General features: G+C 25.0%; 1 protein-coding gene across 1 annotated transcript; it reads left to right on the top strand.

The window, feature by feature from the left end:
• Positions 1-4,084: 4,084 nt before the first annotated feature.
• Positions 4,085-12,806, top strand: LOC145830158 (uncharacterized). Its single transcript, XM_082938056.1, has 13 exons — positions 4,085-4,190; positions 4,380-4,514; positions 5,660-5,836; positions 6,164-6,389; positions 7,484-7,672; positions 7,956-8,089; positions 8,478-8,612; positions 8,856-8,989; positions 9,591-9,711; positions 10,093-10,209; positions 10,459-10,569; positions 11,357-11,512; positions 12,016-12,806. Exons 1-13 carry the CDS (start codon positions 4,139-4,141, stop codon positions 12,177-12,179), a joined length of 1,851 nt encoding a protein of 616 aa, XP_082794182.1. The 5' UTR covers positions 4,085-4,138; the 3' UTR covers positions 12,180-12,806.
• Positions 12,807-13,725: the final 919 nt, after the last annotated feature.

Below are 13,725 nucleotides of genomic sequence, written 5' to 3'. Positions count from 1 at the left end.
AATGTTTCTTTATATAATATATTGCTTTTCAACTATTTTAAGAATATTTATAGAAATTAGAAGTGCTTTACGTTATTTTTTATTTTTATTAGTTTTTAAAGCTTAGTGTAAAAAGATCATAGTTTAATTATTATTACGGATATAGATAATGTATAGTAAATAGCATACTATTTTTATCAACAAAATATTAGTGGATAGTCATATTCTAATTTTTTGTCTATTTTTATTTTAGTTCATCGCTCTGTATTTTATTTTACAGCTTTTGTTTGTGTCTAATGAACTGCTCTGTAGGAAAACGGCGTAACGCAATAAAAGTTAAACAATAAAGTAGTGTAGTTTTTATTATTCACTCTATAATAAGTCGCTAAGACTTAATATTTTTTAACTTATTTTTGGTGTCATTAATAAAAAATGTTTTAAACAGTATAATATATTTAATGTATAATTTTCTTTATTGGTGATTATATTTCTAACAAGCATACTTTCAAGAACAAAAAACGACGTGTTATACTATCAGTTTTGCAAATTCAAGTGTTAATTAACTGTTTAATATTTATAAAGGCGTTTCTTAAGCTTTTATTTTTAACAAAAATTACTTATATTTTAATTATCTTAATTTTTCATATTAACAAAATTTTTTGCTTAACTAAATTGGAATTTTGAACAAATACACAATTTAAAAATAAATCTCAAAATAGTTGAAAATGTATAAATTGATTGAAAATAGTTGAAGCTTAAAAAACAAAACTCAGATTCTAAACGCAAAAATGTAAAATATTACTTTTCTTAACCTTAACAAAAAAAAAAACTTCACTAGCAACAACTTAAAAAGTTAGCAACAGCTTAAAGTGCTAAAAGATGTAAAACATGTATAAAAATAAACTTATGAAAGTATAAATGCTGAAGTTCAACTTGACTCTTTGGTAAAAAACACAAATTTTCTGCTGTTTACCTAAAACAAATAAAGTTGCTAATGCTTCAGTAACTACCAATGTTAAAAACCAGTCATGCAAATCTGCAAAGTTTTTCTATCACCATGTAGATGAGACTGAAATTTTCTAGGTGTATTTGCGGGAAAATTAAATTACCTATTTATAGTTCCCCTGTTTTATTTTAAAACGTATTAATAATCCCATGTATACTGATTTTGTTTAATTTTAAAATAGTATTTATTCTGTTATAAAAACTTTTAAAATGTTATAATTTAGTTGAATAAACTAATTAATAATAAATTTTTGTATAGATATAAATGCTTAATGCAGTTAATTTTTTGTTCAATTGTATTATTTTGTTTTACATGTACAATAAAGCTTGCTAGATGACATAAACATCAAACTTTAAATTAATGATGTTAAAAATAATGAGTTTATAAAAATCAAACAAGTAAAACAATTTTTTGAACATTTCAAAGCAAAAATACAACCGAGAACTATTACTTTCAAAACTATGGTCTTTTTTGAGTTTATCATTATATAAAACATTAATAGAATACTTTTTTTGGGTAAACTTTTTCAAATACAGTTTTCATTTGTTCTTTAGACTCAAAAAAAAACCTCATATAATTCAAATCAGAATTTCAGAGTTAATAAGTTCAGAGTTTTTAATAAAATTTTATAAAAAAATAAAACTTAAATACTTTTATTAACTCTTCAGATATTTTAGCCTTTTAATTTGCACTCGATTTTTTTTTTTGGAAAAATTAAGAAAATAAATAAAGTAGAGTAAATTAAGTAAAGTAAAAAATAAGTAAACAACTTTTTATATATATTTTTTTATAGATAACCTTCACATTAAATGTATCGAAATAACTAAATGTTTAAGTTTAATAACTTAAGAAGACACTGTTTAAACGTTTGGATGATATTAAAACAAATAATAAAACTATAAAGTTAAAAATAGAAAAGAGTTGTGCACTTTGTTCAAGCTTCAACATTTTATGTTAATTAATGTAGTAATAGTAAGTAAAAAAACCGATAAATTTGAAAAACTTTATAAACATACACAAATAAAATAAGAAAATCTAAAATTTTGGACTTTAACAAAAATGTTTACTAAATTTAAAAGCTACATAGTAACAATATTTTTCTGCTAGTTATAAAAATATATTGTAAACTTAGTTATTTCGTGAATAAACATCGTGAACTATAGTTAAGTTTTTACTTTGTATAACTTCTATTTGCTAAGCTTCAACAGATTAGATATTTTGCTTAATTTTACTATTAAAGTTAATTTTCTCCATAAAATTTTATTTTGAAATATAGTACTGTTAACAACAGTCAAAAGCAAAAAAAAAAGAGTGTAGAGCTTAGTTTAAATTGATGATAGTTCATAAATTAATTTAAGTAATATCAATCATAGAAACCACCTCATTAAAAAGTGTAGCACCAATCCATGACATAAACTATTATATTTACAGTTTTTACTTGCTAAAAATTATTTCAAAATTTATCATAAGTTAATAAGTTGGTTAATTTTTTTCTGTTTAAATGATCATTGTACATGTTGTGACAATTAAACTACTGGACTAACACTTAGGCAATTTTTACAAATTCTCGTAGATAAATTTTATAACAAGCTATTATTTTTAATCGACTTTTTACCGACTACTTAAAGGATAAACTTATTATATAAAAATTAAATCAAGTTTTCTGACTGGTGTTTATCATGTAAAATATAACCAATTTTTTTTTCTAATATTGTGCATTGGTTATATAGTACACATAGTTTTGCAAGTATTTTATAAATTATCAATTATCTTTAATTTTATGAAAAAAGTCAGTTAAAAGTTAATTTTTCTCTGATATTTTCAAAACGAACATTTTTTTACTAGTATTTGAAATTTTACGTAAAGTTTAATCTAGTTTATGTATAGTTTATTGTTTAGTAAAGTATTAATACAAAACCTTTGTTATAAAAAGATTGCTTCAAACACGATTAGAATTCATAATAACTCATGAAAAGGTTTAATAATGTGATTAGATTGAAAAAAAATATTGTTTGGTTAACAAAACAATGTGTGCTGCTTATGTAGTGCTAGAACTTGATATAAATTTCCACTAACAAAAACAACCAAATATAATGATTAGATCATACTAGGACGATTTAAGAATAAGATTAGGACAATTTTTTTTTACAATGTCCCATACTGTCGTCTTACACTGTGTAGTTATATAGCAGGGGTCGGCAAACTGCGGCCCTCAAAGCCAAAATCTGCGACCCGCGAGGTACTTTTAAGCTCAAAATATACCTTTTTAAAAACAGTAATAACATAAGTTTTTGTTGTAAAAGCTTACAGTTAGGCTCTTAATATAACAATTTCTCATTATTAATGGTGTAATATTGCTTATTTTATCACACTTATAGTTTTAAGTGGTGTTTTTTGATGGTTACTACAAATATTTTGAAATAACTGCGGCCCGCGGAATACCTTTTTTATACAGTGCAGTCCGCGAGCAAGTTTTTATAAGAAAAATTTGCCCGTGACTTTTAAAATGCTGCCGACCCTTAATACATAGTGTCGTTTATTCGTTTTCAGAAACATTTTTTTAAATTTTAATTTGGATTAGTTATATCTTGAAAAAATACATCTTTTAACAATTTTACATTGAATATAGTAGCTTTTTTACTATTTTAAGCTGGATTACAAACTACTAAAATTAAAAAAGCAAAAGGCAACGTTCTTACATATGGTATTTAACTTATTTTGAACATATAAAAATAAAATTATTAACTGTTTTTTAATCTAGAAAATAATAGATTTAACTGAAAAAGGATTTTAAAGTTTTATTTTTATAATCACGCACTTTAATATTCTAATTAAGTTAGCATTTGTAGTAAGTCTTATTACGGTTATAGAATCACGCAGTTATTATGCTGTCACAGATGTCTTACGTATTACGTTAAAAAAACTTTTATTTAAATAAAGTTTTAACACACTCAAATACCCCTAATAAAACTACAACTTACTTTATTAATCTACTTGTCCAAACCAGCCAATTTTTTTTGTCACAAGAACATTGTATTGCACTCGACAACACTTGACATAATAAAAAGAAGTGCTTGATCAATAATAGCACCATCAAAGCTAAATTATAGATTATAACAGCTAGCTTCATTCACAAACAAATTATTTATTTTTATGATGTTTAGTTTATGTTTGGTGCTAAATGTTGTTTTAATAGCTGAAAACGGTTAGTTGAAAACTTAATTTTTGAACAGTTTGTTCGTTTTTGACTTCGATTGAGCTTTTTTGTATTTCTCAAAATGTGAACAGTACTAAGCTGAATAGTTAAGAACTTTTAACTTCAACAAAAAATTATATAACTGTTTTTAATCAAAGTATTAAGTAGTGTTTTTAGCATGAACAAATAATTTTTTAGTACGATCTGAGTCACTGGATATTACATTAGTAAATGAGGTGTCAACAGTCAGAGAAGGCAGCAAAACGTATTTAAAATGTGTTATTAAAGATGTAGATCTTGGCTATGACCCTTTTAAAAGAGTATTTGATACAGGTTGGTTATAAGTAACCCATAAATTTATATATTCTAGTGATGTTTTTATCCTTCTTAAGAACTAGTGGTCAATGTAAATCATGCCTTGAAAAAAATACGTTGAAACTAAAGTTTAGTTATTTTTAGTTTTAAACCTAGCAATTAATTTATACCTAGCTATTTAAATGGTATAAATACTTTTAGTAACTTATTTTACAAACTATTTATAAGTTTATAGTCGCATCTGTTGAATCTGCTTAGCCTTAGTTAGTAAACAGACTTTTTTATGTGAAAATACACAATTTTTTTGCGTTGTTTGCGAGTTTGTTTATTAGTATTTGGACAACTAATTCATTTTATGTCTATAATTTTTTTTTAATTTTTTACTAATAAAGTAGCGTATCTTCAGGTGACACAAATAAAAGTTCTAATATACTGTTTACTTTGACACACATTGTTTTAATTATCAATATTTTAAAATGGTATCGAAAAAGTAAATTTAATAAAGAAGAAACTAAAACTGAAAATTTATTAATTTTTTAAATCAAACTTAAACACTAAAACGTAAACAATTACACGAGTTAAATAAAAATAAACAATGTTAAAACTTGATATATAGAAAATTCTTTTTAAATAACTAAGTTAAATAAGTTAAATAAATAAGTTAAAATAAATAAGATAAATTAAGTGTTTTTTTAATTTCTTTAAGACTTCTTCAATATACGATCTGAAAAAGAAATGTTCTTTTTTTAGTATATATTACACAGCACTCACAAGCATTTTTCTATTTTTAAAGTCAAAAACAAGTGGAAGTTAAACTTAAGAAACATAAAGCCTAAATAAACAAAAAAATTTAAGAGACGTCAACTATTTAATATAGTTTTAACCATATTAAAAAATAAATGTGTACTTGCTTAAGTTGATACCTTGATTAAGATCTAATGCATATACTTTTAAACCTTTATTGTTTTTTGTATTTTTTGTAGTTATGTAGGCTTTTTTTATTTATTCATTTTTGATAAGATGCTAACAATTTTATTTTTATCTATTGTTATTTATTTGTAGTTTTTGTGCATCTGAAATTGTACGCGCCCTTAAGTTTAACTGTTTTTTTTTAGTAGCAGATCCAGCTAAAACATGTATTTATTACGCTTTTAAACTTTAAGGTACTGGTAGGAGGCTTCCTGCTCAGGTGATGACAAGAAAAATAACTCCCGAGCAGTGGCCTGGAAAGCAGGTTGAAATGTTCGCTGAAGCAGGAAAACAGAGAAATGGCTTTTTTTCATGCCAAGCGAAAGATCCCAAGACCCACGTAGTCACAAAAGTAGTGACATTAAAAATAGGTTAGTTTTAAGAAATATAATTTATAAGTGTATTAATGAATAGTTTTAAAGGATTTTAGCTAGAAACTAAAAAAGTATTTTTAAGTTCCGTTTCAGAGGCAAGAAGTTTTTTTTAATAGTTTTGTTATTCTTTTATAACATTTTTACTACTTATCTTATATCTAGTACTATTAGATTCTTACAAGTTTTCAATATTTTTTTGTTTTGTTTACGTACCCTACATATTTTATTATGCTAAATCTAAGATGAATATAAATGTATTCATATTTTCTGTTTTCCATTTTTTCTAATCATGTTTACCATTTCTAAAGTTCCTAAAAAATATAGGAGCTTCAGCAGGAATTTGGCCAGATTTTCTGACTAAAACAGTCAGTGTGGACGACACAGATACGAAAATTAGGTTCAATTCTTTTGAGCCGAACCAAAAGTATGAATGGAGACAGAATGGAAGACAGTTGACAAACGAATTTAGCCTGGTAAAAGAATTCAAAAAAGTTAAAAGTCGAGATGCTGGATTTTATGAAATAGCATCTAAAGCTGGTGGTGATCAAAAGTTAGTTATTACTAAATTTAAGATTTTTATGTACAAAAAAAGAATGAAACATTGAAATTCATTCTTAGGTAAAAAATCTGTATATAGATAAAGTATAGAACTAATTATTTTGTACGTATCTGAGACATTATATCCTTTTCTTAGAATACTTTTTTTTTAAATTTGTTTCTCTAAAAATCACTAAATTTAGATTTAGAAGATAACTATTGTTGTTTATTTTTAACTACTACAACTTTCTATAACAGCTTTTTTTTGCACAAACAAGTCTAGAACGCCAAAACTTTGAAATAACTACAACAGCAAAATTGTTCACTTACTTGCTAACACTTTGTATGTTAAGTATAACCTTCATAACAGTTACAAAAACTAAGTAAAGTTTAATTACTATATCGTTGATAAATGTTAGGACCGTGGAAGTAAAAATACAAAAGATATTGAAATGTGTCAGGTAAAACAGTGTGAGTCAGAAGTGAACCTAACCAACTAAAAGTACTATATTTAATGAGATTACTGTAAAATATAGCTTTGACCATTTTTTGGGTATTAGCTTTTATGGTGGTATTTTTACTTTTTTCTTTCAGATTAGAAGACTATGTACGTCTAAGGTGATAAGTACAAAATAATTATTACCGTACAAAATGTAGCTGAAAGTTTTTAACTTGTTAGAAACGCAGAAACTTACTTTAAATCTACACAATATTATTCAACAAAAAGTAACTTATGTTATAAGCTGTTTTTTGTAATGAAACTACTAAACATTTATTAACATTTAGGAATTTTTTATAGTAACTTAATAGTTACTTTAGCATTGATGGACAAAAAACAGAAAATTAGTCGAGAATAGTGGTTACTTATTAGTTTATAAAATTATTTATACTGTACAATTTTATTCTATAATTAAAAGTTGTAATCATTGTTTTGGTTATATTTTTAAAATATGACTTCGTTTTCTTACAAACATAGCCATACACTACTTCGTAAATATTATAAGTTGCTCAAACAACGCACAACATAGACTTTTGAAGTATAAACGAGTAAAACGCATTATTAGAAGTCGTTAGAAAATAAGTTTAAATCAATCGTTTGTTTGTTAGGTTCGCAGGGAACCAGGCTTTCTTCAGACTTTTGGTTCGGGGCTGCCCCGAAAACAAATGGGGAGTCCCCGACTGTGATAAGAGCTGTAACTGCACAAACGCGGGAGAATGCAATCATATTACCGGTCAATGTATCTGTCCACCTGGTTTCACTGGAACTAACTGTGAAAAGGGGTGTGGTGGCAATAAGTAAAATTGTTTTTAGTAAAAATAGTTTTTAAATAAAAGTTTTATATTCAAGGTTTTATATAATGAGAACTTTATTTATAATAAAACTAAAATTTCGGTACAGAAGTAGAACCTTGTTGTTGCTGTTTATTATTACTAATGTTTTAGTACATTCCAAAATTTTTCATACTTTAGTTTTTTGAATGAGCTTTTAATTGGGTTTACTTAAATTTTTAAACTAAGCTAAATAAAAGTAAAACAACTTTAAGATAGAAAGGATAGTAAACTGTTTTTAAAACCACAGGTTTGGAGCAAAATGTCAATTTAAGTGTAAATCGCATAATGACAAAGAAGGATGCAAAGGAAGACATTTTTGTCTTCCCGATCCATACGGTTGTTCTTGTACCACCGGATTCCAAGGAGTATCATGCAGTGATGGTTTGTTTTTATTTTTTGAATATAAAAATGGTTTATCTTTTTTTTTTATGTAAAAGTAGTTATTACATTATTATCCAGTTACTTTTTTTTCAAAAACTGGTTCAAGCTTTCTATTTATTTTGTTTAAACGAAGTAAAGTTTACGTATAGAGTGTTCTTTAGTTTTTTTACTTGTGTTTGAGATAAATTTAACAGAATTAATACCTGTTTGAAATTCACAATACTTATTCACTTTTTAAACCAAAACTGTAAAAAATAATCAAAACATTAAGGTAAAACTAGTTTAATACCAAAAACAAAATGCAGTCGTCAACACTATAATTACAGAAAGCTAATATCTGTAAAAGATAAAAGTTTGAATTAAAGAATGTGTTTAAATTTAAAACCAGGTTGTTCAAGAGGAAGATACGGTCCAAACTGCAAGTTAGACTGTCATTGCAAGCGACCTGACCTTTGCAATCGATTCACAGGCTCGTGCACGATGGGTTGTGCAAGTGGTTGGACTGGACCTTCTTGCCAGGAACGTGAGATATTTTATTTTAAATAAATTGGTTAACTCTTATCACATGAACTCGTTGCTCATTTTTATAATCGCTTGTTAAAGTTTTTTTTTGAAATCCAGTATATGTACGCACATACATTAAATTTTAAATATAAAAAGTTGATTTTATATAAAATATTTTTTATGCCATTCGTAAATACAATTTTTTTTATCTAAACTTTAATCTGAACAAAACTAAGATTTTAGTAATAATTAACACTTACAGCATGCAAGGATGGCAAGTGGGGGGATGGTTGCGCGAACGATTGTAACTGTTATGAAGGGGCTCCATGTGACATATTCAGTGGAAAGTGCCCCAATGGTCGGTGTGCTCACCCTTATAAAGGAATAAACTGCCAAGTAAGTTTTACATAAAACGTTAGATTTTAGTAATAATGAAATAGTTTTTAGCTTAAATTTTTTTTATAATTACAGACGATAAAATTATTCTTAAACATTTTATCCGGTATTTTAACAAAAACAAAGTATTACATACAATTAAGTTTTATTGAATTTGATATATTTAACAACAAAAGTTTAAACTATTTTTTTATTTGAGAGATATATATATACTTTTTAAATTTAAATTTAAGTAAAAGTTTGTCTTTAAAAAAGTAATATAAGTTTTTCAATTTATTTCGTAGATATCATAAAAAATATGACTAGAAACGAGCATTTTAATAGTATTTATAACATCTTAATTAGTAGTCGACAGCCTTTAATAACTATCAGGTCATATTTATGAGATAAAGATTTTAAAGGCCGCGTTAATTTCAAAAAGTCATACTAAGAGAACATAAGATTTAAAAAAAATATTTTAAGGTCTCACGACATTTAGTTCAGTTACACTAATTTTAGCATACATTTCAAATATTACGTACCATAAAACATAAAGTCTTTGAAAGCATAGAGTTTTTTGCTTTGCTTTTAAACTTTTAAATAAACATGCATAACGTTTTAGACAGATGCAATAGACGAGTGTTTTTCATCACCGTGCAAGCTAGGTGGAACTTGCCACGACGAAATTCTATCTTTCAAATGTCACTGCCCGGATGGTGTTTCTGGTGATTTCTGTGAAAAAGGTTAAATTAAAGTTTATAATTGTTAAAATATAGAATACTACCAAGTTTAAATGTCTAAATGTTGAATTTGATACTATTTGGTGTACTTATCAATAGTTGTAAAAAATAATTCGATTTCTAAATTATATTAGTTTAGTCACTTAACGAGGTTATAATTATAGTTAGTTATAGATATTTGTTTTATAGATATATTTATTTAAAGTTACAGTTTAACCTTTGATAAATAAGTGACTAACAAGCAACTGTTCACACGTACAAATATAAAAAAAATAAGCGTGGTATGGCATGCCATCGTATAATTTATTTTATGGTTATACAATTCGTGTTAATTGCAGTAGTTTATTGATTCTTTTTTTTAATTTCAAACAAATTTTTAAATAGATCTGGATGACTGTGTCAATATTCCATGCTTGAACAACGGAACTTGTACGGATACAGGACCTTTAAAATATGATTGTTCTTGTATCCGTGGATTTACTGGACCAAATTGTGAAATTGGTAAATTTATAAATGTTTAGTATGTATATAATATAGTTTCCTAATATACTAAATATGATAGATAAAGCGATATTAAAATCTATCGTAATACAGTAAAAATAAACTAAACTTATCTACTTTAACTAGACTATTTTACATTTCTTTACACGAAAGAACATAACAGTTTTTTATTAAGATTACAATACATACAAACCATACAAATAGCTAGTTCTTTTTGTGATAAGACTTTTAAAAAACAACTAACTTCAGATATAGATGATTGCAAGGAAAATAAGTGTGAAAACGAATCTCAGTGCTACGATTTGGTTGATGGATACAAATGCCTTTGCAAAAATGGCTTTACAGGAAAGTACTGCGAAAGTTGGTAGAACTTTTTGTAATATACTTTAACAAATACAAAGTTTATAAAGTGGATAATCATGATTTGATGAAACTATTTTGTAAAAGTGGAAAAAGTGTCCTTAAAAAAAATAAACAAAAAGTTATGTAGATTTTAAACTAAGAATTAAAGAGAAAATAACCAAGAAAATCTAAAAAAAAAATCATTTATAACAAAACAATCATTATTTTACGATTGTAAAATATTTTAAAGTTATTAAATCTTTAAGCTTGCAAGTTTTAATTTTTGAGAAAGCAATTGTTTTTGCTATCGTATAGTATTGTACTATTTACCATACATAAATTTACTTATAACAAAACACTGTGTAATGTAAAAGTTAAAAAATAATAACTAAGTTTTTTTTTTGTTTAATTCAGAGCAAAAAGTTTTTAAAAAAAAAAACCTTAAAAGTTTTCTCAAAGTTTATTAGTTACTAAACAATATACTGCTAGCTGTAAAAACTCTATAAATTATTAGCAAAGATTGTTTTATATTATAAACTTAAAACTTAAGAATAGTCTTATTATGTAGTTATATTAAGTAAATAAACATGTATAACTATTTAAAAATTAAATAAATCACACTAGCTATAAACAAACTTTTTTACAAAAAAACATATGTTTAAGCAAAAGTTTGTTAATTAAAGTAAATTTACAGTTGTTTCAAATTTTTTTCAAAATTCATAATGATGCTAGAGTGTAAAATCATGTTATCTACATGTAAGTTGTCTGAATAATTCAAACTACATCAAACTTAAAATTTCTTTAGTGAAATGTCAGCCTGGAGAGTTTAACAATGACGAAACTGGCGGTTGTGACAAATGTCCTGCTAACACCTTCCAAAGTGAGGCGATGAAATCGTATTGTTTGCCATGCCCTGATGGAATGATAACGTTGACAGATGGAGCTAAACTAAAAACGGAATGTAAGTTATCAATATATTAAACCGACAACAGTTTTTTTTCTATTCTAAAATTTTGTTTTACTTATATTAATAAAAGTAAATGAAAAGTTTTTTAGAAATATAAAATAACTTAAAGCTAAAATTTTGAGATAGCAGATAAAAACAAAAAGTTATTTTATTGATCAGAGTAAAATGAAGTTGAATAAATAGCAAAAATCTAAATAAATATTAATTTACGTACATATACTAACTGTTATTTTTTTAAGCTAGTAAAAAATTGTTTTGAAAAATCTTTAGTTTTCTTAAAAATATTTTTACTTGATTACATCAGTAAAAATATAAACTATTTTATAGGTATCCACTCTCCAGATCTTAAGAAAAATCTTAAGAAAATTTAGTTACGTACATACATTAACTAAAATATTTTTTATAAGCTAGTAGAACATTATCTTATAAATTGTTAGCTTCCTTAAAAAAGTTTCATTACTGATTTACATTAGATATTAACTTTTATGATTTTATAGGTATATACCCTCCAGCAAAACCTATTCCATTGATAACAACAATCCTAATCGCAGTAGTCCCTTTATTGTTTGGAATACTTGCGTTTGTTATATGGTATTACATCAAAAACAAAAATAAAACTCGTCTTCAACATTTAAATCATGTCAAATCGGCTTGGTCATGATAAACGCCACTAGTGGATGTTTATTTTCAAACCAATTGTAGACTTTGTAGGAAATTAAATTATTTTTATTGATTTTTAACTGTTACTATTTGTTTTTCTTTTTGCTTAACCTCTTTTATTTTCAAAATTTAGCCTAGTTTTTGGTCAATTATAATTAGTATAATTAAATAATTTGCTTATATGTTCATAAAAAACTCTCGAGATAACGAGTTGTTCTAAATAAAAATAAAGCATTCTATATGCTTTATCACCATATAAAAGTTGCTTTTTATAAACTTTTTGGTAATTTTTGATAGCTACTTATGATTTTTAGAAGTATAAGTAGTAACATGTATACGACGAGCGTTGTTTTTCAAATGACTTTATTTATTACAAGATTTCTTTGTACTTAAATAACTAAAAATTTTAAAATAATGATATGTTTTAGAATTATTTTTGTAAAAATAAAAACTTGTATTAAACTTGTTTTTAAAAGTCTAACTTTAATTTTTTAAATTGTGCCTCCTATACTTTTTGTTACATCGTAATAACTTTTTATTTCCATTTTTGCAAAAAAAAATATTGTCGAACTAAAATAAGTTTACGCTATATACTAATTATTTATCAAAGCTTGAAAGTAGTTTTTAATCAGACTTTTCAATATTTTTTTCTTATATAACTTGATAAAGTTATTTTGTACTAAAAAATTATACGAAATCCAATTTTTGATGTATTTTTTCTTCTTGAATTTCATTATTTTAAGAAACTTTATTTTAAGATATAATTTATCTTTAAACATTATTTCAAGGAAAATAAATTAAAGTTATTTTTAAACTATTAGCATGATAGTTTACATCTATTTAAGACTTTAAAAACGATTATTCAGACCACAGCACTTAATATATTTTGCATGACCTTTAATCATGAGTTTCTTTTGCATTTGAAAATATTTTATTTAATATTTATAAAATTTTTGTTGATACCAAAACATTTTATTTAGAAAATACAGTTATACAAGTGCTTGTTAAAACTTAAAAAAAACAAATAATATGTAAAACAGTACACTTTATTTGAAATACAATATCAGTTTTTTTAGTTCTGTTTTGCTAAACTTAACTTAAAGTAATTAGAAATTATATTTATTCTTTCAAAAATTTATTTTACAAACTAAGTTTCGGTCAAAGACCTCTTCAGTGCTTAAATAAATCTAAAAAAAGATATGTGACAGTCATGGAAAATAGCAATTGAACAATTAAATTAAGATAAAAACAAAATATTACTGAAAATTTTTTACTTAAGAAACTAAACAAATCAAGTTTTAATATTAAGACTGAGTTTTAGTAGAAGTTTAAATTTTTAGCTAAGTTTTAAAATCAATATAACAACAATACTAACAATAATCAAAGCTGTATGTAGCTTTCTTTTTTCTTCTAGATAATTTACAGACTAAACATTGCTTAAGTAAAAGTGTAATTAATGAGATGAGCCTAAAATTTAATTGAAATTGGTGTAGCTTATTTTAATTGTGACGTAATTATTGAAAATTTGAACAATTTTGTGCTTTTAA

The sequence above is a fragment of the Thalia democratica genome, chromosome 2 (genome assembly GCF_965202585.1).
Source record: "Thalia democratica chromosome 2, ktThaDemo2.hap1.1, whole genome shotgun sequence".
NCBI lineage: Eukaryota > Metazoa > Chordata > Thaliacea > Salpida > Salpidae > Thalia > Thalia democratica.
This window is presented reverse-complemented; position numbering and strand designations above follow the sequence as displayed.

Bases quoted from the DNA above. Each gene is read 5' to 3' on its own strand.
- LOC145830158 (XM_082938056.1), top strand. From the start codon at position 4,139: ATGATGTTTAGTTTATGTTTGGTGCTAAATGTTGTTTTAATAGCTGAA. The intron at 4,515-5,659 runs GTTGGTTATAAG...TTAAACTTTAAG, and splicing joins TAAAAGAGTATTTGATACAG to GTACTGGTAGGAGGCTTCCT. The intron at 8,990-9,590 runs GTAAGTTTTACA...ATAACGTTTTAG, and splicing joins ATAAAGGAATAAACTGCCAA to ACAGATGCAATAGACGAGTG.